At 44.2% G+C, this 25,717-nt stretch overlaps 2 protein-coding genes and 1 long non-coding RNA gene across 52 annotated transcripts in view; 1 reads left to right on the forward strand and 2 right to left on the reverse strand.

Moving 5' to 3' along the window:
* LOC115568600 (protocadherin gamma-C5-like) overlaps nt 1-3,142 on the forward strand; it is a 281,207-nt gene extending 278,065 nt beyond the window's left edge. For 43 of the 50 annotated variants that reach the window (XM_030396080.1, XM_030396086.1, XM_030396101.1 and 40 more), the window contains one exon: nt 378-3,142. In XM_030396080.1, coding sequence (XP_030251940.1) covers nt 378-661 — 284 coding nt within the window. In that variant the 3' untranslated portion in view covers nt 662-3,142. The remainder of the gene's footprint in view (nt 1-377) is intronic. The other 7 variants (XM_030396102.1, XM_030396050.1, XM_030396058.1 and 4 more) reach the window with 2 other exon arrangements.
* Nucleotides 3,143-3,145: 3 nt separating this feature from the next.
* LOC115568641 (uncharacterized) lies at nt 3,146-19,298 on the reverse strand. Its single transcript, XR_003981430.1, has 3 exons — nt 19,104-19,298; nt 4,271-4,427; nt 3,146-3,383 (listed from the first exon to the last, which is right to left on the reverse strand). It is a non-coding gene; the product is annotated as an uncharacterized LOC115568641 (long non-coding RNA).
* Nucleotides 19,299-21,050: 1,752 nt separating this feature from the next.
* Nucleotides 21,051-25,717, reverse strand: part of diaph1 (diaphanous related formin 1) — a 98,732-nt gene continuing 94,065 nt past the window's right edge. The window contains 1 exon segment of the mRNA XM_030396534.1: nt 21,051-23,470. Coding sequence (XP_030252394.1) covers nt 23,283-23,470 — 188 coding nt within the window. The 3' untranslated portion in view covers nt 21,051-23,282.

The raw sequence follows: 25,717 nt of genomic DNA on the forward strand, positions 1-25,717 counted from the left end.
ACGGTTTCATCATAGCCCGTAGAGAGAAAACATCTGCACACAATCGACCATTTTGTAACACTTTCTTTTGCCTCTTTTGCTCATTTTTCTTCAACTCATGCCCTCATTCTTTAGTTTCGCTCACTCCAAGCTAGTGTTTAGCTGAGCATTGGGATGTGTTTAAATTGAATCCAATGTTCAATCAAGTACCTTAACTCTTTTATGGGCTTTAAAAGTAATCCGATTAGTCTCCTTTTAGGACCCCTTTTCCATTTCACTGCTTGAATATAACACTTGCAACACTAAAACTTTCAATTTCTTTTTGTCTAACAAGTTTCATCCCTCTCTCCTCTCCCTCCTCATCCCTTATTCCCCCACTCTGTCTCTCTTCTCCCCAGAAGTGAGCGAGGCTACAGCCACTCTGGGACCCGGCACAATGGGCCTGAGCACCCGCTACAGCCCCCAGTTCACCTTGCAGCACGTGCCCGACTATCGCCAGAACGTCTACATCCCTGGCAGCACGGCCACCCTCACCTCCAACCCCCAGCAGCAGCAGGCCACGGCCCAGCAGGCCACCCAGCAGGCGCTGCCCCCGCCCCAGGCCTCGGCCCAGCCCGAGCCCCCCAAGGCCGCCCAGACCCCTGCCTCCAAGAAGAAGTCCACCAAGAAGGAGAAGAAGTAGAGCTGGACGGAGAGAGGTGGAGATAAACCCGGCCTGATCTGATGAGAAATTCGACCTCCCATACCCTTCCCATTACGTATCTTACTGCTCTGCTGTCACTCATGCTAGCCACGGTCTAAATAATGACAGCAAATCACTTTTGACCACATGGACGATGTTGATGGTTCTTTGAAAGAGTGTCTAAAGAATCTGAATGTGCTGAAGGCTGTTACTGGTGTTGATAACCTGTGTTGTGCTGAAGGTCGAGTATTTCTCACGTAAATCTTGTCGGTGGATAGTTTTGGCAGGGTATGGGGGGTTATAGTGATTTTTTTTGTTTTGTTTGTTTTTTTTATTTTGGCAAAATCAAATGAACTTGGACAAAAAGATTCAGTGTAAGGAACCTTGCTGGGATGACAAGGCTATACGCAGTGATGTATTCAGAGACGAAATGTTAGTGTCGTTCATGTTGGATTTATTGTGCTCTTTCCCCGAGGAGGAAAGTCATCTATTGTAAAGTACGCTAGTTGCCATCCATTAGATTCCTATATAGGGTCAGCCTTGCAGGGTCTTAAAGCATAAGTCCTGTAGATATGAGGCTGTCGTTTGACAGGTATTACAAACTCTTCTGCATGCTCTTTAAGGTTCAAACTGCATATACTAGTTTAGAGTTGCAAAACTATGCATTGCAAAAGCAAAGAGGAGGAAAATCCTGAATCTGTAATCCTCCTTCCAATCGCAGGTCAATATAATGCACATGTAGCATTTACTTGACACAAAATGAGAATTACTTTTGTAATCATAGTTTAAAAAAAAAGGATTTTAATGATATTTTTATGACCTGAGCATGCACCCAGAGGAGTGGCTGGCAGAGGGTGGGGGTGGCGGCGGCGGCGTGGCCTGGCGTCGTGTCATGGAGTCACGGGCCATGCTGTCCATGCAGGTGGTATAGCAGCAGGGACTGGCTCCTTGTATAACAGCTCCAGATGGGCACAGACATGTCGTGCTGCCCTGCACCCTCTACCCTCCCCTCTTCACACCCAGCTCGTGTCCTCCCCTCACTCACTACCCCACGTTGAGAGCCAAACAAAGAGAAATGCACTGTTCGTATTCTGATGAGATGATGTAGGGGTAGTAATCACTTCAGTCTTTAGGGAAAATGCATAGATGTGGTCAACTTTAAGTGCTTAGGAGTTTTCTAGAGACCTTGCAAGCCACTAGAGTATTTCCCCTCACTATCTATGAAGTGAAGATACTTCTTGGTGTGACACAGTAACACGTTTTTTCTTTGGGAGATAACGATTCGATAGCATAGAGGAAATGTTTGTATAAGATATGAAGTCTTTACTTTGACGTCCATCTGTCTGTCAGGCCTCTTGGCCAGATACAACTGCATGAGAAAAGGCAGCTTTGCAGGCTAGGCCAGGGGGGGAGTGAGGGGGCTGTGGTGAGGGGTACACAGGCTGGGGTGGCACCGTGGCATCAACCAGGGGGGTGGGAGAAAACACCTTGGCTCTACCCACTGAATGTACAGAGGAACCACTGTTGACCCGCCCACCCCTGAAACTTTCTCTAATGCACTGACCCAGGTAGAGGTCAACAGAGCCGAGCACAGCTGTCCCTGTTGGTGAGGAGATGCCACTCGAGAGCCCTTTGAAAATATCCCTCCTCCTCATTGAAATCGATGGGAAGCCCCAGCCTCTCTACCACTCCCCTCTCCCCTCCACTCCACTCCCCGGCCCTGTGAGGCTCTTCTCCCACTGTAAATAAACACGAGTCCTGTCGACGGTATGAGCCAGTTGTTTGTATAGCAGGGACCACGTCCAACATTTTCAAAACAAGAGTCCCTCTTCCACAAGGCGTGGCTTACTACTGGAATGTGTTGCATTTTGTTTTTCAAGAAAAATAAGAAAACCACGGTTTAAAAAAAAAAAAAAATCAATAATGGATAAAAATCTGAGATGTTCTTCAACAGTTTGTGTTGCAATGTAGTAACTAAGCACCATGGAAGCCAACTAACTCTTCAGTGTAAATAAATGAATTAAAGATAACTTTAGATAAGTAAACAAAGTGACACACGTAGACTAGTTAACTTGTGATATGTGTTGCGCATATTTTTGTGTTCATTTTCTCTCTACTATCTTTTATCACCCTGTAAAGAAACAAAACAAAACAAAAAAATATGGAAAATGTTTCTATCCTTCTGTAACCTCTTAATGTTCTTTTGCGGTGATTTTATCTTGTGCATTTGTGAAAGAATGCCTCTCATTCTCTTTCTGTCCATATGAACAAATGATTATAAATATTATATATGTGTAAGTCCGTCCGCTGCTGAATTAATACTACTCTATCCTGCTGTATTATCTTTCTTATCAAATGCTTAGCCCCCACGCTATACCCCTGTGTTACTCTTATTTTTATGCTAATATTTATATTGCTGTTTTATTTTCTCTTGAACACTGACATTTCAAATAAAAAGATTCTGAAATTCATTTAAAAAATGACTTGTGTGTGTGTAGTTTGTTTTATTGCTAATATGTGTACATTTCATACAGACTACAGTTTGAGTGAGTTAACTTTATACATCATTTAAGACCCAGCGTGTCGTGCATTAAAATCCTTGCTTGGGGCTTTTTTTCCTGTGTGACCTACATTCAGCAGGACTGCAGCACTCCCGATGTTGCCCATGAAGCTTTGCTGTATACCTGGTTCGTTTCAGGTTTTCTGTGTGGCAGAAAAAAGGCTGTAAAAAGACAGACAAAATATGAATTAAGTATAAAAAATTACGTTTTAAAAGTCAGCAAGAGAATTATTGTGGTAAAATAAAAACTCCAATTAGGAGTGTAATGGGATATTTTAGATTATCTTTCATTTTGATGCAGCAGCACAGATGAGACACTTCCTTAACACTGTTTACTGGCAAGCACGTCCGCTGATTTGTCCTCATAGAGTGGTGATTAATGCAACTGATATAGGTTTCATCGGAAGGTTAAACAAAAAACAATGGCTGTAAATTGACCTCATATAAACACCTGACATCTGCTATTGTTACCATCAATCTGTGTTTTGTATTCAGATGACACAATGAGGAAACGATCAGAGTAAAAACATCAATATTCACGCGGCTCATTCCACCTAAACTATCCGTCTCCTCCTCTGGCTTCATCATACTAAAGCCGCATGTTCTTAAGCTTTTTCCTCCCGCAGATCCTGGGGCCACTACAGGGAACATGGTAGCCTGCTCAGGCTCTTTGTGCCTTTCACAAGGTCTTACACAATAACATACATCCCTATAAATAGCCCGTTGGACGTCACCAAGCAAAACAAAAGGAGCGGGCTCTGCTGCAGATGTTGGGGGATGGAGGGAGGGGGGCTGGAGAGAATTCATGAATCACGGCAACGCCAGCTAATGCAATTTTTTACAAGTGAAGGTTACAGGTTGAAGATTACACAAGACCAAATGCTATGAGATGCGAAAGAAAACCTGAAAAAGGTCACGTGATTCATTTAGAATAAACTAGTTTGCTTGGTGAACATTCCTTCTCTTAGATTTAATAAAATCATTCTGAGTCAACAATCCAGTTATTCACACAGCAGCATTCCCACATCAAACACTGCAGATTCACATACCCAAAATGGCCGACTCCTCTCACCCTTCTCTCATTGTGTTGTGTTGTTGCCACAGCAACTGTCAGCCCGCAGCGGCTGGATGCTCTCCTCTGTTCTCCACGTCTTCATTACAGATCCATGCAGTGGCCATTATTGGCTCCGCTCTGAGCTGAATGACCTGCAGGAAGACACACACATTCAGCCATTAGCTGGACACTTTTTTCTGTCAGAGCCATATGCAGGAAACATGGCAGAGCGGAGGGGAGGATATCCCACACACAGCCATGAGTCAGAGGTAATAACACACTGGGTTTATCCCAGTTTGATTCACTGTGTGACTTCATCTGAGAGCTATTCTAATTTTGAGGAACAATGAAAGGAAATTGAACTAGTATTTATAAGAGTACATTAGTTATAAAATGTTTGGCAAAAAAATAAAAACAGGACACGTGTTATTGATTCCATTTCTTTTTAAATTAAAGAGCCAAGATAATCCATCAACCTGATAGGTGTGGCACATCAAGATACTCATTAAACAGCATGATAACTACACAGGCGTGCCTCTGGCTGGTCATATTACAAAGTCACTCTAAAAAAAAAGGTCTCACAACATGATGCTGGAATAATGTCACAAGTTTTGAGGGAGTGTCTTTTTGGCACACTGACAGCAGGAATGTCCACGAGACCTACTGCACTACATCCAACTGGCTCCAGATCATGTGTGACCACGCCAGCCCAGGACCTCCATCTACAGCTTCTTTACCTGAATGATTGCCAGAGACAACTGACACAACAGTTGGTTTACAAAACCAAAGAATTTTGCACATATTGTCGGAAATCTTCTAAGGGCTCGTCTGCGTGCTCCTCCCCTCCCAGTTCTTGCATGGCACCGAGCATATTTGAGATGCTCTGGATCAACACGTACTGCAGTGTGCCACATTTCTCTGTAATATCCAGAAACTTTGCACAGATACTGAAGAGGAGTGGACAAGATACTGACTGGCTTTCTTGTGTGTGTCATACACATAAGTCCAAGTGTATCTGTGACCAAAACATGCAAATCTGTAGGCCTAGTCTGTGGAAACCAGTAGCCAGTAATACCTTTTTTAAGAGGAAACTGCACATTGTAGAGTGGCCTTTTCAGTGCCCAGCCCAAGACACACCTAATAGATAATCCTGGCAAGACAGAAGTGCTCACTAACACAAATCTGCGTACCAACTTTGAGAGAAATAAACCTTTTGTGTGAGGGAAGTCTTCGATCTCAGAAAGTGAGAAAAGACAAAAGTGCCGCATTGATATTTTTGTTAGGAGTCGCTTTAGAGTCACTTTGTCAGCTGATGGTTGTCATCCGGTTATTCACAGAGACTCCTGCTGTCCTCACTGTCCCCATGTGTCATCCATTTCCCCGAGGGGAGACCCAGCAGAATGGAGAGATTGTTCTTTTATTGCCCCGTTTAGGTCCCCCCACCCTATCTCGCTTAATTAAGCACATTCCTACTGATTACACACACACAGACGTACACACAATAGAGTGACACACACGCAGTCACACACACATGGAAAAAAAAACTTCAAATCAGTGATGTATAGCAGGGCTGTCCAAAGAGGGGAAGTCGTAGCAGACTGGAACTTTACAATGGCCTGCCTGTGAACTTAATAACATTAGTCAGACAGCCTGGACACGAGAGAGAGCAACAGGCATCATCACTTCCTGACATATAAGCAGGCATGTGGCACACTCATACACACTGGTAAGTCAGTGAAACGAATAGAAGTCGAAACTTTCCAACACACTCACAAACAAAAGTGTGGAAAACCAATTTTCTTGAATAGCTTCATAAACTAAATTGAATCTAACTCGTCTAGAATCGGAGCAGAGAGAAGAGCAGAGCTGTTTCTCGTCTCTCACAGTGTTGTGAGCTGCCAGACGAGTCCAGCCAGAGGAAAACCAGGATCTGATTTCCGGCCGGGGAGGATCAACGTCTAATCCATGTGAGTGAAAGAGCAGGATGTGACGTCGCAGCTGCTCATGGCGGGACAGGAAGTGAGTTTCCGCGCCTCTTTTACTCCCCCCACTCCCCAGAAGTGCAGCAAAAGGAAAGACCCCCCCAACCCCCCCCCCCATCCTCCCCCCTCTGACTTCCTCTCTTCTTCCTTCCCTGCACCCCCTCCACTCCACTCCCTCCTCCTTCCTATCCTGCAGCTGTCTCTGGGTCACCACATGTTGGAGGACAGAGCACGTCTCTGTGGACACACTGCAGGGATAAAGACCAGCTTAAAGTGGACTCTGACCGGGCAATGGCTCTGTGATGAAATATACATGTTTAGTGTGCCACGGTTAAGTTAAACATGGCCTAAATCCGGACGGAGCGCTTAGTGGAGATTACATATGAAAGTTTCAGGCAGCAGTGGGTTAATGTGAGCTCTTCTCATGCAGAGACAGAGAGAAAGAGCCTCTGCTGAGTTTTGGATGGATGTTCCTAATAAAAAATTAACACAGAGAGAAAGGAATGGTCCTGTTGGCACACTCAGCCAGCTCCAAAAGTACACCTCGACTGTCCTGCACGACAACAAATATGAAGTCCACTGATGAGTTACTTTAAACTTCCTCTTTATATTTACGACAATTCTCCGATAATTCCCAAAAAGCCTGTTTCTCATTTATCATGTCAGCTGAGAGGAATGTGCCCATTAAGCGTGAGTTCATCGGTCTTGGGCTGAAAGAAGAGGAGCAGGCCATTGAGCAGGAGCTCTGGAGCACTGGAGCCTGAACGTTGCTAAGGCTAACAGAACCCTGATTTAAAGAGACACAGTAATGTGCTGGCTGCTGGCTCGGCTAAATCACAGAGATGGAGCTGTGGCAATGTGGAAGAAGAACACAATGCTCCCTTTCAAAGCAACAAACCCTTTTTTCTCTTCTTCTGAAAAGCCCCCTCTCTACTCGGTCTCCCTCTCCCGCTCGCGCCTCATCTCCTCTGCCAAGAGCTCTCGCGCCTGTTTTCTCAGCTGGGAGGATGGAAATCAGACAGAGGGGAGACAAGGAATGAAGGAGGGGGGGAAGACAGGCTGGGGGATAGTGAGAGTTGGGGTTAATTGCCTCGTTACGATTTTACTGCGGCAGGTTGGAGGGAGAAGATGAGAGGAAGAGGTCGCATCACTTCACTTTGTTACAAGAGTCAAATGTGCTAAAAACAAATCAGTAAAGTTATGTGATCTTCAAAAATGCAAAACGAAGCTTCAGTTCGGTTTCCATTCGCTCGGCAAGATGGAACAATGTGTGTGTTTTGAGGGGATCCAAAGCTTCCATCTGGTGCAGTGTGGTTTGAGGGCATCTCCTGCCCCCACCCTGTTTTTACACTCTGTCCTCAACACACACACACACACACACACACACACACACACACACACACATAAATGCAAACTACTCTCAACCATAACCTCAATCCCTTTTTACAAGCCGTACACCCCATAAGCCCAATAACCTCCCCCCATCCAGCAGCGACCACACCCCCCAGCACAGACAGTGCAGAGTATCTAATCCATTTCCTCCACCACTGTGGTTGTCATGGAAACGCAAAATTCCCTATCCGAGTGACGAGGAAAAGGAGCAGGGAGGGAAGCAGGGAATTAAATATGTAGGGATGCAGCACAGAAGCCGATGAGCTAAAAAGTATTCTGTGGTATTTAGCAGTACTGCCATAGAGGTGTGTGTGTGTGTGTGTGTCTGTGGCGACATGTTGGCACCACTGCATGAAGGATGCTGTACTGCATGCATTGGATTTTGTACATTGCATGGCATTAGCTTGGGAAGTAAGTGTGTGTGCTCTGTGTGTGCGTTCTCAGAGGTCGGACACGCTGCGAATTTGCAGCGCCTCAGACATGCAGACACTGACACAGAGGCATGTCGACAACTCAGCGCCATGGCGACAGGTGTTGCCGCGGAAATGGTGCAGCTGCTGCATGGATATTTCAGGCTAACAAGCATGCACCATCCAGCTCCTCGACACTCCCCCTCCCCGCTCCTCCTGAAACAACACACCCCTGCCTCATGCTGAAGACCAGAATGCAAACACTGAGGGGAGTCCATCTTGAACATTATTACATATTCAGCTGGCTGTTTGATAAAGGAACGAGCCACTGAAGAATCCTCAGCCACCCTGACACAATAACTGCCGTCGTCAAAAGAAAACTTACAATAAATCCCAAACTTAAACCTGAGAACTTAATTTCATATCTCACAGAAATTGTTTGAAATTGTGAGAAATATGCTTATTATAAGAGTTATATGAGAATGTCAGTACCCCCATCATGTATGGAGCTGGAGCCGGGAGCTACTTAGCCTAGCTTAGCATAAAGATTGCCTGCATCAAAGTTAAAAAATCCCCCTATGAGCAACACCTAAAGCTCACAAAGAACATGTAACACCTTTCATGTGGACACAAACAGAAGCTTACAAATGTCAAGTAGTGGCTTTACAAAGATGCACATGTTGTTACAATAGTTGTTGCCCAAACGATTAATACATTTAAAGACATGTTGTATTACCTAGATACAAGAGAGGCAACTTCATCAGACATCACCTCCTATGATTAGTTTGTTGAGCGGTGCACATGTTATGGATGGACAAATATTGCTCAACTCATGGTTCCTTTTTCCTCTGAGCTCAAACATGAAGTTAAGGTTAAGTGTGGCCTCTAGTAGCTGTACGAACAAGCTTGATAAGATTAATGCGTTAGAGATAAACAGCAAGGTTTGTGGAAACCTCAGACATGCATGGCTGTGAGTTTTTGAAGTCTTTGTCTTCTGCTACGCAATCCAAACTACCAGACTGTTACACTGTCATGGTGGCAAGCTCCCAGGAAGTCACTGCTCATCAAGAGGTGACAAGAAAGAACAGCTAGTCATGTTTGTGCAATGTAATATGATACCCTGACTTTTAGAGTTGCTGGTAGGCAGATTTTAGAACTAGGACTCAGGCGAGCTTTTTCTCCGTGCTTCTAATCTTTATGCTAAGCTAAGCTAATCACCGCCTGGAAAAAAAAAATGTTGCCATTGGAAACATTTTGGATCTGTTGGCTTCCTGACGCTTGGATTATGCTGAGCGAGCTGTATCGATTCATTTTGTGTGATTTTCTTATGTTTCAATTGTTCTGCCGTCTCTATGTACTTGTTTATAGTTGTTTAAGAGAAACACTGTTCTACTGTGAAGCTCCAGAAATGTTTTGTGGACAATGAAACTTCAGCTGACCTTCGACTGACATGGAGGTGAGTAGAAATAGAAAATATGTGTCCAGGACCTTTTAACATTTTGCCATCATAAGAAGTCACCTGCACAAGGTATTTTTCATAACAAAATGCACAAAAAGATGACGAAATATCATCAAACTGCTATCTAATTTTCAACACGTCTATGACTGTACACGGTCATGACAATGTGAGGGAGACAAGTCGGGCCAACAATTTTATATCCCCATGTGGAGTTAAAGAACAAGCAAGCAATGAAAAGTAGGTCTTACGTTCTTCATAGTTTAAACCTTGCATAAGTCTAAAATGAACAGTCATCCAACCACACCAAAGACTGACATTAAACTCTACAATGAAGAACAAACTGAATCTTTGTAGCTTTAATGCGCCCAAACAGAACACAGACACACAAACACAACTGGAAAATATATGAGAAAGCTGCATATTTGTGAAACCCTGGGGGATAACAAACTGGAACCAAACACATCTGAAATCAACAAGGGGGATCATGGGAATATTTTGGGAGCAATATCTCACATTCTGACAGTGGTCTGAATGTCAGCCGTGTTGGTGGGACTGGGCTGCACGCCGGGAACCTCTGGGACAGGTGTTAAACCCATCAGCAGTGGAGGACACTCGCAAAGCTGAGAATTTACTCTTGGACCATGGGGAATACTTAAAATACAAGACATGCCAGAGGTTTAAACTGATTATAGAAATATGTAGAAGGGGAAGACAAACACATTCCTACAGCATGACGCTCACTCCAGCATCCGTTATGCAAATTAAATGTATTTTAAGTGTGCGAGAAAATCCATAAGAGCTGTGAGCCGACGAGGACACGAGCTATATTTGTTCTAGTTTCCGCGCTTTTTGACGCAGTGCAGTCAGACTGTGCACAATTAAACTTCCCAAGTCGATGCAGCGTCTCATTTGGAAAATCTGCATGAATCATGAAGTTTGTTTGCATGGATGTGTGTGTGTGTGTGTGTGTGTGTGTGTGTGTGTGTGTGTGTGCGTCTGTGTATGTGTGTATCAGCAGGCAGAGGAAACAACCCTCCGAGAGGATTAATTAGAAAATACTGCAGGACGTTCTGAGAAATAAGGAGGGGGGAAAAAACGGAGGAGGGAAGAGCGAAGGAAAAACAAGCTCCAGTGCCCCAATTTACTGCTCTCATGGCACGTCACCCACCCTCCCTCCCTCCCTCCCTCCCTCTATCTCTCTCTCTCTCTTTGTTCTCTGGCTCCCATCATCTACTCTGCATTTCTCTCAGCCAGGAAACTCATTTCAGTGGCTGAATTCATTTCAGTTTTCTATTCCTGTCCCTGCATCCTTGTCTCTCTTTTGCTTACACAGATAACCAAACCCTCTCTGCCCTAGATAAAATGGAGGTCTGTCAGTCTCTGTTTGTGACCCTGCCTTTCCTCCATCCATCCTTCCCTCCATCCATCCATCCACCCCTGCCTTCCCTCCCTCCTCTCCCCCTTCAGTGACCTCTCTGTGCTTCCATCAGTGGTGGTGGTGGTGGAGGTCCGGAGAGCAGTGTGTGTGTCACTGCCCGTGTCCATAAAGCTCAAATATTCATGTGCCCGCTCCGCACCGCGCAACAACAGATGATGTCAAGCCGGCAACAGACTCACAGTTTCCATGGCAACCTCCACCATCCACCATCCACCATCCATCCCCTCCCTGCTCTGCCTCAGCCTAGAGAGGGAATGGTGGCGGTGGCGGCGGCTGTGATTACCTCTCTGGCAACATGTAGCGGGGAGTGGGGGAGGGGGAGACATGTAAGCATCACATGGAGTAGATCACTTGTAAAGGAGAGAATGAAGTAAGGAGTGGAAGGAAAACCGCAAACAATTCACGCTGATCAGAGAGAAGTGGTGGATGTGTATTGAACGTAAGACGAAAAACAAAATAAATCTCTCAGGAGGTGTCTCCCTGTTCTGCTGCTCCTCCATGCAGCTCCCGCCTCTCCTGGTCTCCTCCTCCGTGATGCTTCTTTGTCCTCTCAGCCCGGCACAGGGACTGTAAGCTGCTTACTCTAATGCAGCTTCACAATGCCTCTTAATACTCCTCTTTTACCCCCCACCCACACTGCCTGCCTGCTTGCCTGTCTGTAAAACGGACTGTAACGCAAAGCAATGGCCCCCATCCTCATGCACTTCTTCGTATCTCTTCTAAACTTTCCTCCCTGCAGAGCTACGTCTCTGGAACGGATTTTAAAACGCAGCACTTGACCCATCCGTCCTTTACCTCATCGGTATAGGAGCGGTGACTCATCCTGCCTGCACGGCCCAGCGGTGCTAACTGTCCACCAATCTCAGTTTAGTCATTGTTTACAGGCTTTATCTTTCCCTCTCATCGCCTGCTGCAAACCTTATTTTATGCCTGACTGACTAACATCCACAGTTTTTATCACCCCTCTGTTTCAGCTGCAGCTATAGCATGTTCACATCTGCGTTGCCTTTGTCTATGTAGGTCATCCCTGTCCCTTGCATTTGTCTTTGTTTGCTATACCCTTTCCCTCTGGTTAACGCAACCTCAGCCTCCATTTTGAGGAGGAAACCTTAAAAAGACTAAATACATTAAGCTCGGAAAGAACAAGGAGCAGGGAAGAGACGGGGAGGGCGTGAAGGAATAAAAAAGGGGAAGTGATGAGAGAAGAGAAAGAGACCTGAGAGAGGAAACACAGACGAGACAGAGAAGAAAGAAAAAAAAAAGGAAAGACATCAAGGAAAGTCGGTTATGGGTGTTGATTTTTGCCAGCAGGAGGTGAGCGTAACCATGGTTACCAGGCAAAGGAGTGATGTCATCGCCTGTAATAGGTGCTTGGCATTGTGGGGGTATTTTTTGGGGGGGTTGGCAGTGCGAGTCTGTTCTTCACCCTCAGCACTTTATTGTCGCACATCAGGAGAAAAACGAATGGCGACAATCCTGTAAATGAGCTGGTGAATTTTAGGATTTATGAGTTTCATTTAGTCTCTGCAGATAATAAAAAGATGCACTGGCTCAACATCAGACATCCACACTGTGTCTGTGTGCCAGCTCCATCGTTACCTTGCAGTTTTACCTAAACCTCTTTTCTGAATCATGTCCTCCAAGCTCATTTGTTTTCATTTGTCGTCGCTATTTCCCAGAACTGAGTAAGTGATGTTTTTAAAGTCAAGAGAAAAGCAACAAATCCTCAAATTTGAGCCGCAGGAACCGGAACATATTTGGTATAATTGCAAGACTGTTAATTACAACGATTGGTCTTTTGTTAAAATCAAAATGTGCTCATAGGTTTTGTCGATTTAATCAATTTACTTAGGCATTAAACTCCACAAAAGGACGCGCGTGTAAGCTTCCACTTTGGTTGTCATGTCGATCACAATTATTTCTACACAGTAAACAGCAAGACTCTTAATAACGTGGCTCAAACACAAATCACTACTCAGATTCACAATAAAAAAACTTGTCTCCATCCATCAGTAATGTGGCCAGAAGCATTTTATGGGCTTTAAATGTCCGCCTCTGCTTCAGTCTGCTCTGTTTAACCTCCAAATGTCACACTGGATGTCGGCTTCTTCACTTCACCCCTTCTTCACCCTCCCGAGACGGGGTTATACATTATATAGGACACACGCACACACAAATGTAGACATGCCCGTAAGACATGCATGCACGCACAACCTCTCACACACACATACATACACACACACATCTATAACATAAGGACCACACCCAGACATTTACTGCCCTCAGAGGAAATCAGAGCGCTGCAGGCTCAGCTAATGTAGGTCAATTGACTGAAACCTGCCCTACCTCCACCGATGTGTACGGACAGCTAGAGAGCAGGAGGGAGGGGCGCGCACACACACACATGCAATTTTGTAAAAAAAAAACAACACACATAAGAACAAACTCTTTTGGTTTCAGTCTTTTGTTCTACAAAACATAAAATCGTACCAACTGACTGAAAAGTGAACATGCAGGTATAAACAACACACACATGAGCGCACAGTAAGCAAACAGGGTGACATCATCAAATGGGTCAGGGGCTCAGACCCTCGTGATCAGAGAATGACTTCTCCAGACAGACACAACAGCCTCGAGGCGTCCACGTGGACACCAGCATCACTTCTTCACATCAGTGTTAACAGTCACTATCTACAGCAACATCCACATATATCTCGATGAAACAGGACTTCATGAATGAAGATCATTTATCTGTTTACCTTAAAAAAAAAAAGCCCTAATCAGTGTCCTCCCTACCCTGAGAAAACATGTGGTTTACCCCGTCACAATAAAGCACCTTCAGGGACAGCGACGAAGCCCACAAACAGGGCAGCATTATAATTTCTGGATCTTGAAGAGCACTAGTTATTTTCTCTGAGTGAACGCAGGAACAGAATCATTACTGTCTTTTTATAAACCACAGACATTCAGCATCAGCCACGGAGCAGCTGCATTGTTCCAAGAGCGCCCAGAACCTGTCTTGTGGCGGCGTCTGCCTTTTTTTAACTTCTCTTTCAATCACTGGTAACAAAATACAGCCTGATAAACCATGCAGGAGAGAAATCTCTAATGAAAGACTTCGACAGCACTGACAGACAGTCGAGGAAGTGGTGCTGGAGACAGACAGACGTCCGGCACTTTTACATTCACAGACTATGTTCTGACTGTCAGGAACACCTCGCATCAGTCAGCTGTGTCACATAAACACGCTGTCATGACCATTAACAACATGAGGAGCTGCGTCTCAGTCGGGACTGTAAGATTGTGACACTAAATATGGCCAGAGGTTGTTAATTTGTCACTGTAAGCTGTGTGTATGATATGAAGAGTCAGGATTGTGTCTTTCTCACATTGATGCAGCGTGGACTGATACTGACATCAACAACTCTGCAAGAGCATTAAGCCCCTATTCTCTTTTCTTACAAGTTTACCAATCATGTGAGGAGCCCTGTAGGGTGAGACTTTATATTAAGGTCCTTGTAATAATGCTTACTTAGGCCTTTTTAAATCCTTAGAAGATGCTTATTGACATTAAAGACAAGAAACGTGTACAGGAAAGCTTAATAAACACATTTGTTGTTAGATTTTAAGTTTTAAAGTCTTCTTCTTGATTAGTGTGACATCAACTTTAAGGTTAATATCCGACAGATTTGTGATTTAATTTGATCAAAACATGCATAGCAACATTTAAAAAAAAACATTTTCTCCCATAATGAGGATATTGTTGTAATATATATACACACAGAAGAGCACTTCACGCAAAGGGTCCTCCAGCAACAAAACAAAAGAGTATTTCTTATGCCCTGTGGTTATAGATTAAAGGCAGAGTTTCCATTTCAGTTTACTGCTTTCAGTGACCTTCTCTCATTCCCAGTGTTGTAATCAGAATACTTTATTGATCCCTGATCTAGGCAGTTTATTAACTGTTAACAATTTTCATATGAGTGTTTGTAAATGTCTCATGATCTAACATGTGCATGATGCTATCATCAACACTTCTATAGACTATAAGAAACACCCCTGGTGTTCCCGGCAGCCTGTGTGCACGTGGCCGATAGAGAAAGAGGGGGGGGGGGGGGGGGGGGGGTCAAAGAGAGAGAGCACTGTGGTTGTGCGTGGTGCTGTGTGACCCCCCGGTGCTTATTGATATTCTGTTGGCATCAGCCTTCAGCGCAGCCTGCAGAGCAGACAGACCCTCCTCTCTCTAAACCTCTCCCATATTTAGGGGAGAAATCCATCCCCGGAGAGAGACGATGATCCGCCGGGATGAGCCGTGACATTGCGGATTAGGGGGGAGAGAAAATGCTCAAAAATGAAAATTGTGGGTGGTGGCAGGATGGATGTGTATTTATGCGTGTTAGAGTGGTTCAGTGGGGTTCATGGTAAGGAGATCAGCATGCCTTCAAAATCTAAAGGGGAGACAACAAGTCTGTGTGTGCATATATTCCTGTTGCATCTGATGTCTCTCACAGTGTCATCACGCTAGCTGACTGTACGAGAAATAGCTAGCTTGCTTCCTCGCCACTGGATGACAAGGAGAAGAAGAAAGAATACAGTCGACACTTCCTCCAAAAAGCCACACAGAGGCCTCGGATAATGCACGATTCTCTTTACAAAAGCCCCATCTGCTCTTTAATAGGATTTAATGCTTAAGTTGTCACTGTATGGTGCTGGATGTCTTCAGGTCTGACGCTCACAGCAACACACACACACACACACACACACACACACACACACACACACACACACACACACACACACACACACACACACACACACACACACACACACACACACACACACACACACACACACACACACACACACACACACATCAAAGTCCTTTTTATAACAAGGTGCCAGTCACATAAGTCCAGGCTGATATGCAGGGCATGCTGACTGTTTTCCAGTCGACACATCATGTTGTTTTAGTGCGAGACATGCTTCACTTCCAGATGAGCAAACAGGAAAAGGAGACGCTAAAGGAGCACAAACAGGCAGACAAACCTGATGACGGGCAGATATGGGATGCGGAGATGATCAGAAATGAAAGGATGGAGGAAGCCAGACAGAACAAATACAAGTAGAAACCATTTTTTAAAGAGCACATCAGGAGAAACAGCATCCTACACTGGATGTATACAGACACAGATTTCTGCATCAGTCAGATTGACAGTGTTTTTTATCTCTGCACCCTGCCGCTTCCTGGCCGTGCAGGGCAGCGCCATGATGATGTAGATGTCACTCAGCGGTGTGATGGCACAGCCAATCGGTTGACACTCGCTGGCCCATGTTAATTGTCTGCTAATTGTGTGTCACATGGAGAGTGTTATACAAGCAGCCGAGTAATCTGATCAAGGGGAGATATTATCAAGATATGATGACCGAAAGAAGCAGGCAGACACATTTACACACTGAGACGCAGGCGTGTGAACTCGTGCACTCACTCGCAGGCAAATGCAAAAACGATGCAAACAAGCACACAAATACACGAACAGACACACACGCAGCAGGTATCCACATATATATGCAGTCATAAGCATCAGCCCTTCTTTTTTTTTAAACATTCTTCAGCCAGCCAGTCAGTCAGACCCTGTTTCTGTGCACTCTAAATGCCACAGTAGTGTGTATTTCTTTCCTGAAACAGCAGGAAAGTTGAGAAATGGCCAATCTAAACAAATGAAGCGGAGCTTTAATCCACAGTTCTCAGAAACTGAGACTGGGGGAGACACAGAGAGAAGCAGTGGAGTGTACAGCCAAGTTAAAGACAAATGAAACACATTTATTTCAGAGCCCTGGCAATGTGGACACTGATGGCAGCCAGAGAAAAGGGCACACACACACACACACACACACACCGGCTACACACACCCCACCCAACCACCCACGCACACACAACATGTCTGGGTCAGAGAGAAAGAAGACAGACAGTTCATGTAGAAGTGATGAGGGAGAGGATACATACAGAATATAAGAGATTCTATGTTGCCTGCATGTCTTGTTTTCTCCTCTCCACACATGAGGTCACATATCCTCCCCTCCCCTCCCCTCCCCTCCCTCCTCCAGGAGGCGGCGGGGATATGCTCCGAGGTTCACTTTGCTACCTGGAGACCGACAGCCTCCCTCGGCCAGCCAATCAGAGGCTGTGAAAAACAGACTCCTGCTCCTCCATTGGTCCACCGCTCCCGGGAACTCATTCCACTATCAATGGCCGTGTCATTGTGTCGTCTGGCAGTGCTGAAGCCAATTATACTGCCCCCTTTCTTTGTTCAGACCTCTTTTTTTTTCCATCGGACCCCCTTCACGCATATAAGGACGCACACACATGCGCACATACACACACACGGTGACACACAGGCATACAAATCTCCTCCGACTCCCCACAATGTCACAAGAGACCGAGGGAGTCTGGGAATCAGAGGACCTGAAAGTCATAGCAATGAGACGTCATTATAAATCACAATCAGCCCCTATATCCTCGATCCAACCTGAACCACACACAACACAACTACACACAACACAGCTAGACTGAACCAAAAAATAAATTAGCTCTATTTTTAGCTCTTCTGCTAAACTTAACCCCTCCTATGATTCTCCTACAGGTGGTGTCTCTGCAGCCATGGCTCCTTAGCGACATGTGAAGCTCATATAATAAAAAGCGAGGCTGTGCAGGCGGAGACAACGACACCTGTTGTACTTCAGTGTTGAAATGTGTGTTATCTAATCACAATCAGGTTTTGACTTTAACGAAAGAGCGCCAACTGCCAAACCACAAACACGTGCCACAAGCATATATTATTAAAAAATATATATATATATATGCACCGAAAAAAGTTGAAATGATTTCTTTGATGGGGATTTCGAAGTGATGCCAACCAATTAACACAGTCCTTCCACCTGATGCTAACAGTCTACTGTCTATGAGGCTATACGGAATGCTAACATCAGCGTGCTAACATGAGCATGTTAGTTTGAACAGATCCCCCAAAAACAATCGTGGGACAAGAGTATGTTTGTTGTGGAAGAAACTTATTACCAATGCAGAGAGGAATGTTGATGCTGATGTCGAGTTAACTTTGCAAATTAAATGTTCCTGTAATACCTCACAGCTTGCAACATGTCCTCGGCCATTTTGTCGGTTCAGTTGCACGCTGCTTTTGTACATACGACCACATGATGTTTTCTTCTTGGCAATCCATCCAAGAATCTATCTAAACATTTTACTCACTCATAAGTGTGTGTATGAGTGAGGGATCTATAAAGAGACGTGGTTTTCAGTCCATTGTGTCACTAAGAGTCCCACCTTGTTTTCAGACGCTGACACGTCAACTCGTCTGTTCAATAAAACTTAGAACTTAAGTCAAAACCAGAGTTTGCCGTCCATCTTGTTTCAGCTCCCTGTGGCAACCGTGAACAGGATGTGCTCACATGTTTACACAGCCACGTGGTGTGTAAACAGTCACAAGCACGAGTGTATCAGAACATAAGCACACACACACTCGGACACACCCACACCTATAGGTCTCACAGACTGTCTCAATGGTGCAAATGTGTGACTGTTCACACCAGCAGCACTGTGGGAGCGGCTGACAACAAAGTTTTTTCTCATCCGGAGAACTTCACTTCTGTTTGTCAGCTAATCACTCCATCACAGCCGACCTTCCCTCGCTCTGTTTAGATCTCCAAACCCTCTTTCATTCACTCTATATGTTCACGTCATTCATTCTCAACACTCCCCACTGCTTTTAATTGCGAATCTCACCCTCTTCCCTCACTCCGCTCCAAACTCTTGTCGTCACTCGAGCTCTCTCCTCCAGGATTAAAGAGGCCTCTTTGAGACGCTTTTTCCTTTATTACTGTGTAGATTACACATGTGTTGAAAACATTCCTCCTGCTTGCTTCTAAAAGCCTCATCGTCCACCGTCTCTTATCCTGACATTTCCTTCATTCACAACCGAAACCTGTCATTTAGAAGCAAATGAACCCACAGAAGACAAAAGTTCATGTTTGTCCAAGTTCCTCCGACATCCTCACTGCAGTTCTACCACACAGAGACACAACAATAGCTTCAGCCACCCTCATGTGGATAACGTAAGGAACACACTTACACCAGTGCAGAGCCCTGTTTGCATTTCCACTTTGATTAGGATCAGATGCTGCAGAGCGGCTGCCTATTTGTGTCTTCAAAAGAGAAGGGAAGGAGTGACGAAGACACACATGGATACAAAGCAATCACGCAGACATTTTTGATCCACCATCTCCTTTAGTGTCGAGCCAGAGTCATTACTGCCCTGTGGCACACGTGTGTGTGTTCAACCAACGGTCATAAAAATGATGAAAGGAAGTCAGGGGCTTTCTAGTTAAATTAACGGGGAAGTTAATGAGGTGAAAGGACGGCAGGCGCAGCTCAGGTTCACTAAAGAGCAGAGGCTTTCGTTTACAGGGCACAGGAGGACCGGTGGGAAATGGATTCCTTATTCTCCATGAAATGACTTTCCAAAAGCAGAACTCATTATTTGCTCCAACCCTCTGTGACGCCAGAGATGACACGGCATCGGTAACTGCTCCATTTAATGTGAGGACGAAGGGAACTTTGTGTGCAGGAAGATAAAAACTGAGTTTTTCTTGCAGCTCGTTTGCAGAGGTTTAAAATGAAACCACCCTCACTTCATGCTCATACTGAAGTACATTATCCATAAACTGAGAGCTCCGCTCAGCTTCCCCTGGAGTCTTTCATTGCCCAATAAACTACTTTCTTCACTCTTAACTGTGGGTGATGTTTAACATTTTCTCAAAAATCGACTAACCTGAACATGGAGGAAGGGAGAGTTCACTCTCAGGAGGATAAAGGATACAACTGATGCTTTTCTCTTTCTGTTTTTAATTAAAATCAGATGCAAATGTGTGACCATGCTGCAGTGAGACTGAGAACATCCCGTCAGAAACTGTCAGAGATTTCTGACATGTGAGAGGAATCAACTCACCTTGGAAAGAGAGGCTGAGGCCGGAGAAACTATTCCAGCTATTTTTGGAAAGTTGGTGTGACAGAGGAGGGCATTCCCAGAACTGGCCGACCGGGCTGACCACTCACAGGGAGGAGATCATGACTTGTCACAGTTTATGTTGGGAAACTTTTCCACGATGAGTCAACTGTGCTGTGAAGGAGACGGATATACAAGATGATAATATCTGATAAGTCAGGTGGAAGGACAAGCGTGTGAAGCAGCTGCTCTATCAAAGTCCATTTAAAGTTTTCTAGCAAACACTTGTTAGAGGAACATCTGGATACTCTGGCCACAGCTATTCATTTTAAGAATGACAGTTCAGATGTCAACATAGTGTCAAAGCAATTCGTGAAATCGTCACAAAATATAATCTAGCCGATCTGTGTACATCAAAACGAAATCTAAATTGTTCTTGTGACTTTTAGCACATCTTTCTTGAAATGAGACTGTGATGACATCTCATCTTTTGCGATTTGTGTACAGTCTGTACAATAAGAAGAAAATCTTAAGAATACAGTTTGTCACTATTTTACAAACTGCTGTGATTGGATTTACAGAGAGACAGTGTAGCAAAGGAGGAGGAATTCAGAGTATTAGTTGAGGTGACAGAAGAGGAGAAGGGACTCGAATTATGGAAAAATAAATGTCATATGACATCAACTGCTCTTCTCTCCCACAAACACACTGATTAATGGGGTGGGATCGTGAACACTGGCGATCAATGCTGGAAAATAACTCTGGAAACCCTGGAGCAGCAGAAAATCCTGGAATTCATCTGCAAAAATAACAAACTCCTGTGTTTATCCATTCTTCTGCTGCCTTTGGCCAATAAAACAAGAACAGAAACGATCTGGTATTTTACTGTGTGTTTACATGAGAGAGGAGGGGGAGTGAGAAGTACGGAGAGCTGAGCTTCAGAAGGAATTCACTAGAAATCTCTCTCACACACACGGTGACATTTTATCACACATCAACAGATGACACACACACACATTTTCAGCGTGTTACATAAAACTTGACACGACCAAAAAAAAACGAGTCAGTCACATCTTTAAGTTACTTAAGACATTTTTAATATTTCTGTGTAGCAAACAGAATGACTATGTGCATTATTCTGTATACATAGAGCAGATCTCTGGAGAAAACGAAAAAAAAATCTTGTCTCAATTCAAATACATTAAAATAATCAACCGTAAAAATTCACATAGAAAACAATCTCTTTAAAATAAAAAAATTAATAACTCAAATTAGAAAACAACAAAGATTCCAGTGATGTTCGGAGATCCTTTTTCATGTGTCTGTTGAAAACAGACAGGTTTCAGTGTGTGGTACAGTCACCTGGCACTGTCCAGCTGAAGCAATGGGCACAATGTCGCAGACGTACAACAGCAGCTGCGTCTCTGGTTTCGATGTAGCCATGACATATTTTGTGCTGGAGAGTGGGCAGTCTAATTATTCAGTGTTACTGGATTCAAATGAAGCACCAGCACTCGACCAGAACAAGGATTTATACACCTACTGTACTTGAAGAACCCTCATTTCTTTTTAAACTGTTTAAGCGCCAGCTCCTCCACATCTTAAGACATAAAACTCTAGTGAACCCAATAGATTGTTCCGATTCCTGATAACATTAACTTTTTGGGGGATTTCCCTCATCCACCAATGATATGAAGTGCTGATCTTGAATCAGCAGTTTGTTGAGTCCACCCTTCTACATCCTGAAGCTGGCTACAGTATTGTGTTTGCATAGGAATAAATATTGCATGGAGCAGCTGACATCACCTGGCAGGATCACTGTCAGATAGTACACCACCACATCATGGCAGCATGTCTGTTGATGGCTACTGAATACAAATAAGAGCAAGGCGGCCAGACATTCAGCAACTACTGTTGCAGTCCAGTGGGAGGGGAAGTCGGTGAGCAACACAAACACACACACACACACACATACATACATACATACACACATACATAGTTGTCTCAGCAGTTTTTGGGCAGTTATCCAGTGTGCTATATCCTCAGCAGGGAGACCACAAAGCTGTTTATAAAACCCAGCATTTATGACAACATGGTCGGTACCGTACTGTAATTACAGATGGCAACACACATGCGCACACACACTCAAATCTACATGCACAAACACACACATATGTAGGAGACTGAGCGTGCACACAGAACTAAAAATAGGCAGCTCACTTCACACACTCAGATATTCTCATACACATAAACACACAGGCATGTAAACTGCTCAGGATAGGTTTTGTATGGAAACACCCTTTTTAAGTTTTTTTGGTTTAACTGACTGTGGAAGAACTTTCTCCTCCGAACTACCTCTACTTCCCTCCAGAGTTTATGGGAATGTTCGTGTTCATGTAAGCAGGTTATCTTCATATAACTGTTGTGAGCATGCGTGGTAACATAGCTTAGACAATTGATGCAAATTATCCCTCCTTTTTATGTGAAATCTAACTAATACATGCACAGCAGTGAACTAAATCCCTTCTCAGTAAAAAACACACACTGAAACAAACACCCAGGTGATGACTGTTGTTGGACTGGGTCCACACATGCACACACCAGCCCAGTGCAAACTGTGATTGGACAAATCCTGGGAGTGAAATGATAAGACTAGATTTCAACTGGTTGGCACTTTTTTTCAATAGTACAACAAAATGATTAATGTTTACAAACAGTATATCAGACAATTACAAAGCAATATGTTTCAAAGGTTTTAAAAAAAGGTGAAAAAGCGCGTGGTGTTGGCCTGGAACATCCGTTGAAAACTATGTGAAGCACCTGCAGGATGTGCTAGACTCCAAACACTCCCAGTCGAACAATTGGGATTTGGAAATAACCGCAAATAAAGTGTGGATCCCTCCTGAGTAAGTCTTTGGAATTGCTCAAGATGCCCTTTGATGAATAACAGGTGAAAGTCAAATGATGCAGAAATAATGCGAAACAGACAGAATACAAGAACAGATATGTGCACATGCCGAGGAAAGAAAATCTTTATAACACTGGAAAAGATCAAGAGGTTGATGAGGGACGTCCAGGGGTTGAGGTGAGAGTGCCGTCCTCACCCTCTGCCTCTCCCTCTCGATGTCCTCGCAGAAGACACAGTCAATGCTAGCCTAAAGGATGCTCCTGTTAAGACAAAGGGCCTTTTCTTTTTCTCAGTAAGCTAATCTCAGATGGGTATTGGCCCCTGGAATGGTTATGAAATACATCTGTGTTTGGATATCACTGGCTCTGTGGTTAAAAAAAACTTCCCACCCATGGTGCCTAATTGGACCGGGTGGGAGCAGCGTCCAGTAACTCCTCTAACGACTCCGCTCCTTCTAATTTAGGCTCCTCTTTCTCCTCTGACTTCTTCTTCTTAGCAGGCACTTTGCTGGAAGTAGGCGCGTCTTCCTGCATCAGCTCTTTGGCCAGGATGTTGGTCACTGCATGACCAGCTCGTCGGTGGTTGGCTGCAAAAGAGAAAGACGTAGAGTAGGTGAGATACACGAAGAGATTCTAAATTTGGTGTTTATATCATAAGTTCATGCCGGTCAGCGCATGCCCTGAAGTGACATACTCGAAAAACTTAAGTAAAAACATGTCAGTTAGCCAAACACCACATCAGCAGCCGGATGAATAACATGTTTTCACTGCAAATGATTAGAGACAACCAGCTCAATTAGTTACTGTCGACGACTGGGCTGCACACACAGTCCCAAGTACGAGCCTCCAAGAACCTCACAGGCTTGTGTTTTGGATAAAAAAAACACAATACGGACGCTCCCTTTTCTTCCCAACATACACACACGTGCATTACCATGACACACAAACACACAAGTGACTTAATGGTGTGGTGGTGTATGTGTATGTGTGTGTTAGACTAAACATGATCCTAAAGAAAAAGAAAAAAATAACAGACATTTAGATGAAAGAGAAAGTGTGGCTGATGAGATGAAGGAATAGAGATAATGAGTGAGGAAGGAGAGAAGGAAGGAAGGAAGGAAGGAAGGAGGGAAGGAAGGGGTTGGATGGAGGGGTGAGACACCATGAAGAGCAGGATGATTCATGCTGTGGGAGGATTTGAGAGGCGGGGATAGATGAAAATGAGACAAACATGGATGGAGAGAGGGGGTAAGAGGAGGAATGTAAGGAATGAAAGAAACAAGAAGGAAAATAGATCACAGAGAAACAGTGGATGTGGAGATGAAAAAAAAAATAAGAAGTGCACAGAGAGGGAGAGAGAAACGGAGCGAGTGTGACAGATTGTGCCCCGAGGATGCTGTCGTTTTTATTCTTCTACCTGCTTACGCTGTTATTTCCTCTCCCCCTCCCACACACACACACGGCGGCAGCAGCACTTGCCTTTATCTCTCACTCCCTCCCCTCTACATCCTTTACCACTCTTCTTCTCTCCTGCGTGGGAGGACAGCTGTGCTGAAGCGGCCATTTTGAATTATATAGGTCAGTAGGAGATTGTGTTTGTGTGTTTGCTGTTATTTTATGCCTGGTATAAGTTCAAAAGGCTTCACTCCCTCTGAATGAAAGATTAACATCAGCACAGGACACATTTGTTATCAGCACACACGTTAATCACTGATGAGGGAGGGGAAAAAAAGGGATCGTCATGATGCAAACCAGCATACATACGCATGCAAATGAACCATGATGACACAAACAACAAACCAAGACTTCACACATGGTTCTGATGGAAGCAAAAAGAAAAAACACACAAAAACACGAGTTACCGAGCAGGTCTCCAGAACTAGCTGTGACAAAGACACAATTGAGTCTGTGGAGAGAGAGGAGAATGAGGAAGTGGAGATTTAGAGTCATGTTCACAGTTGTCTTCTTTATGTGCGAGCCTCAGCTGGACTGATCAGCACAGACAGCTGGGGTGTCAAATTATCACCTCACACACTTTCCTTCAGAGAGGCACACAGATCTTCATCTCTAATACATAGGAACACTTTCTCTCTTTCTCTACCCTCACATCCGTCCTCCATTTCTATTTTTGTCCTGTTCCAAACATCTCCCTTGCGCATAAACTTACTAATTAGAAATTATGCAAATGACCCCAAAAAATGAGAGAAACAGTGTGCGTCAGTGTGGGTGTTAACGCATGTGTACTGTGACGAGCTCGTCCTAAAAAAAATCCAGCCCGCAGAGAAAAGCTCTTCAAAGGCCTGTCAGCCCAGCTCCTCTCGTCTCTCATCCTCCTCCACTTCCTCTAGAGAGAGGAGACGGAGAGGAGGAGGAGAGAGGGGGTGAGAGGCAGGATCAGAGAGGGGCTGCATTGGGAGCAGCATGGGAAAAAGATGGGTTTAGACAGAAAGCTACAAAGTTAAGTAATGACAGGAATATTTCAGAGAAGGTGTGCAAATATTCTCTAAATCTAAATACAGTTAAAAACACACAAATGTAAACAGCCTCAGGAGAAAATACATCACCCAATATACAGGCTTAAATGAGCCTATCAAGGTAGTTTCAAATATCACATGACAAAGATGACTCATCAACAAAAAAAATGGCTAAAAGGATCATGCTGGCAATATTCTAAATGTTTGTTATTGTCAACAAATCCCATGAAAAGATCAGATCCAGCAATGTGTTCATCTCTCTAAACTTCAACGGCGTACTACTCATATAAATCTTTCAAAAAACAACAACAGGAATATGTACTTCAAATAAAACAAACAAGATAAACTAAATATCACCAG

This window comes from Sparus aurata, chromosome 18 (genome assembly GCF_900880675.1).
Source record: "Sparus aurata chromosome 18, fSpaAur1.1, whole genome shotgun sequence".
NCBI lineage: Eukaryota > Metazoa > Chordata > Actinopteri > Spariformes > Sparidae > Sparus > Sparus aurata.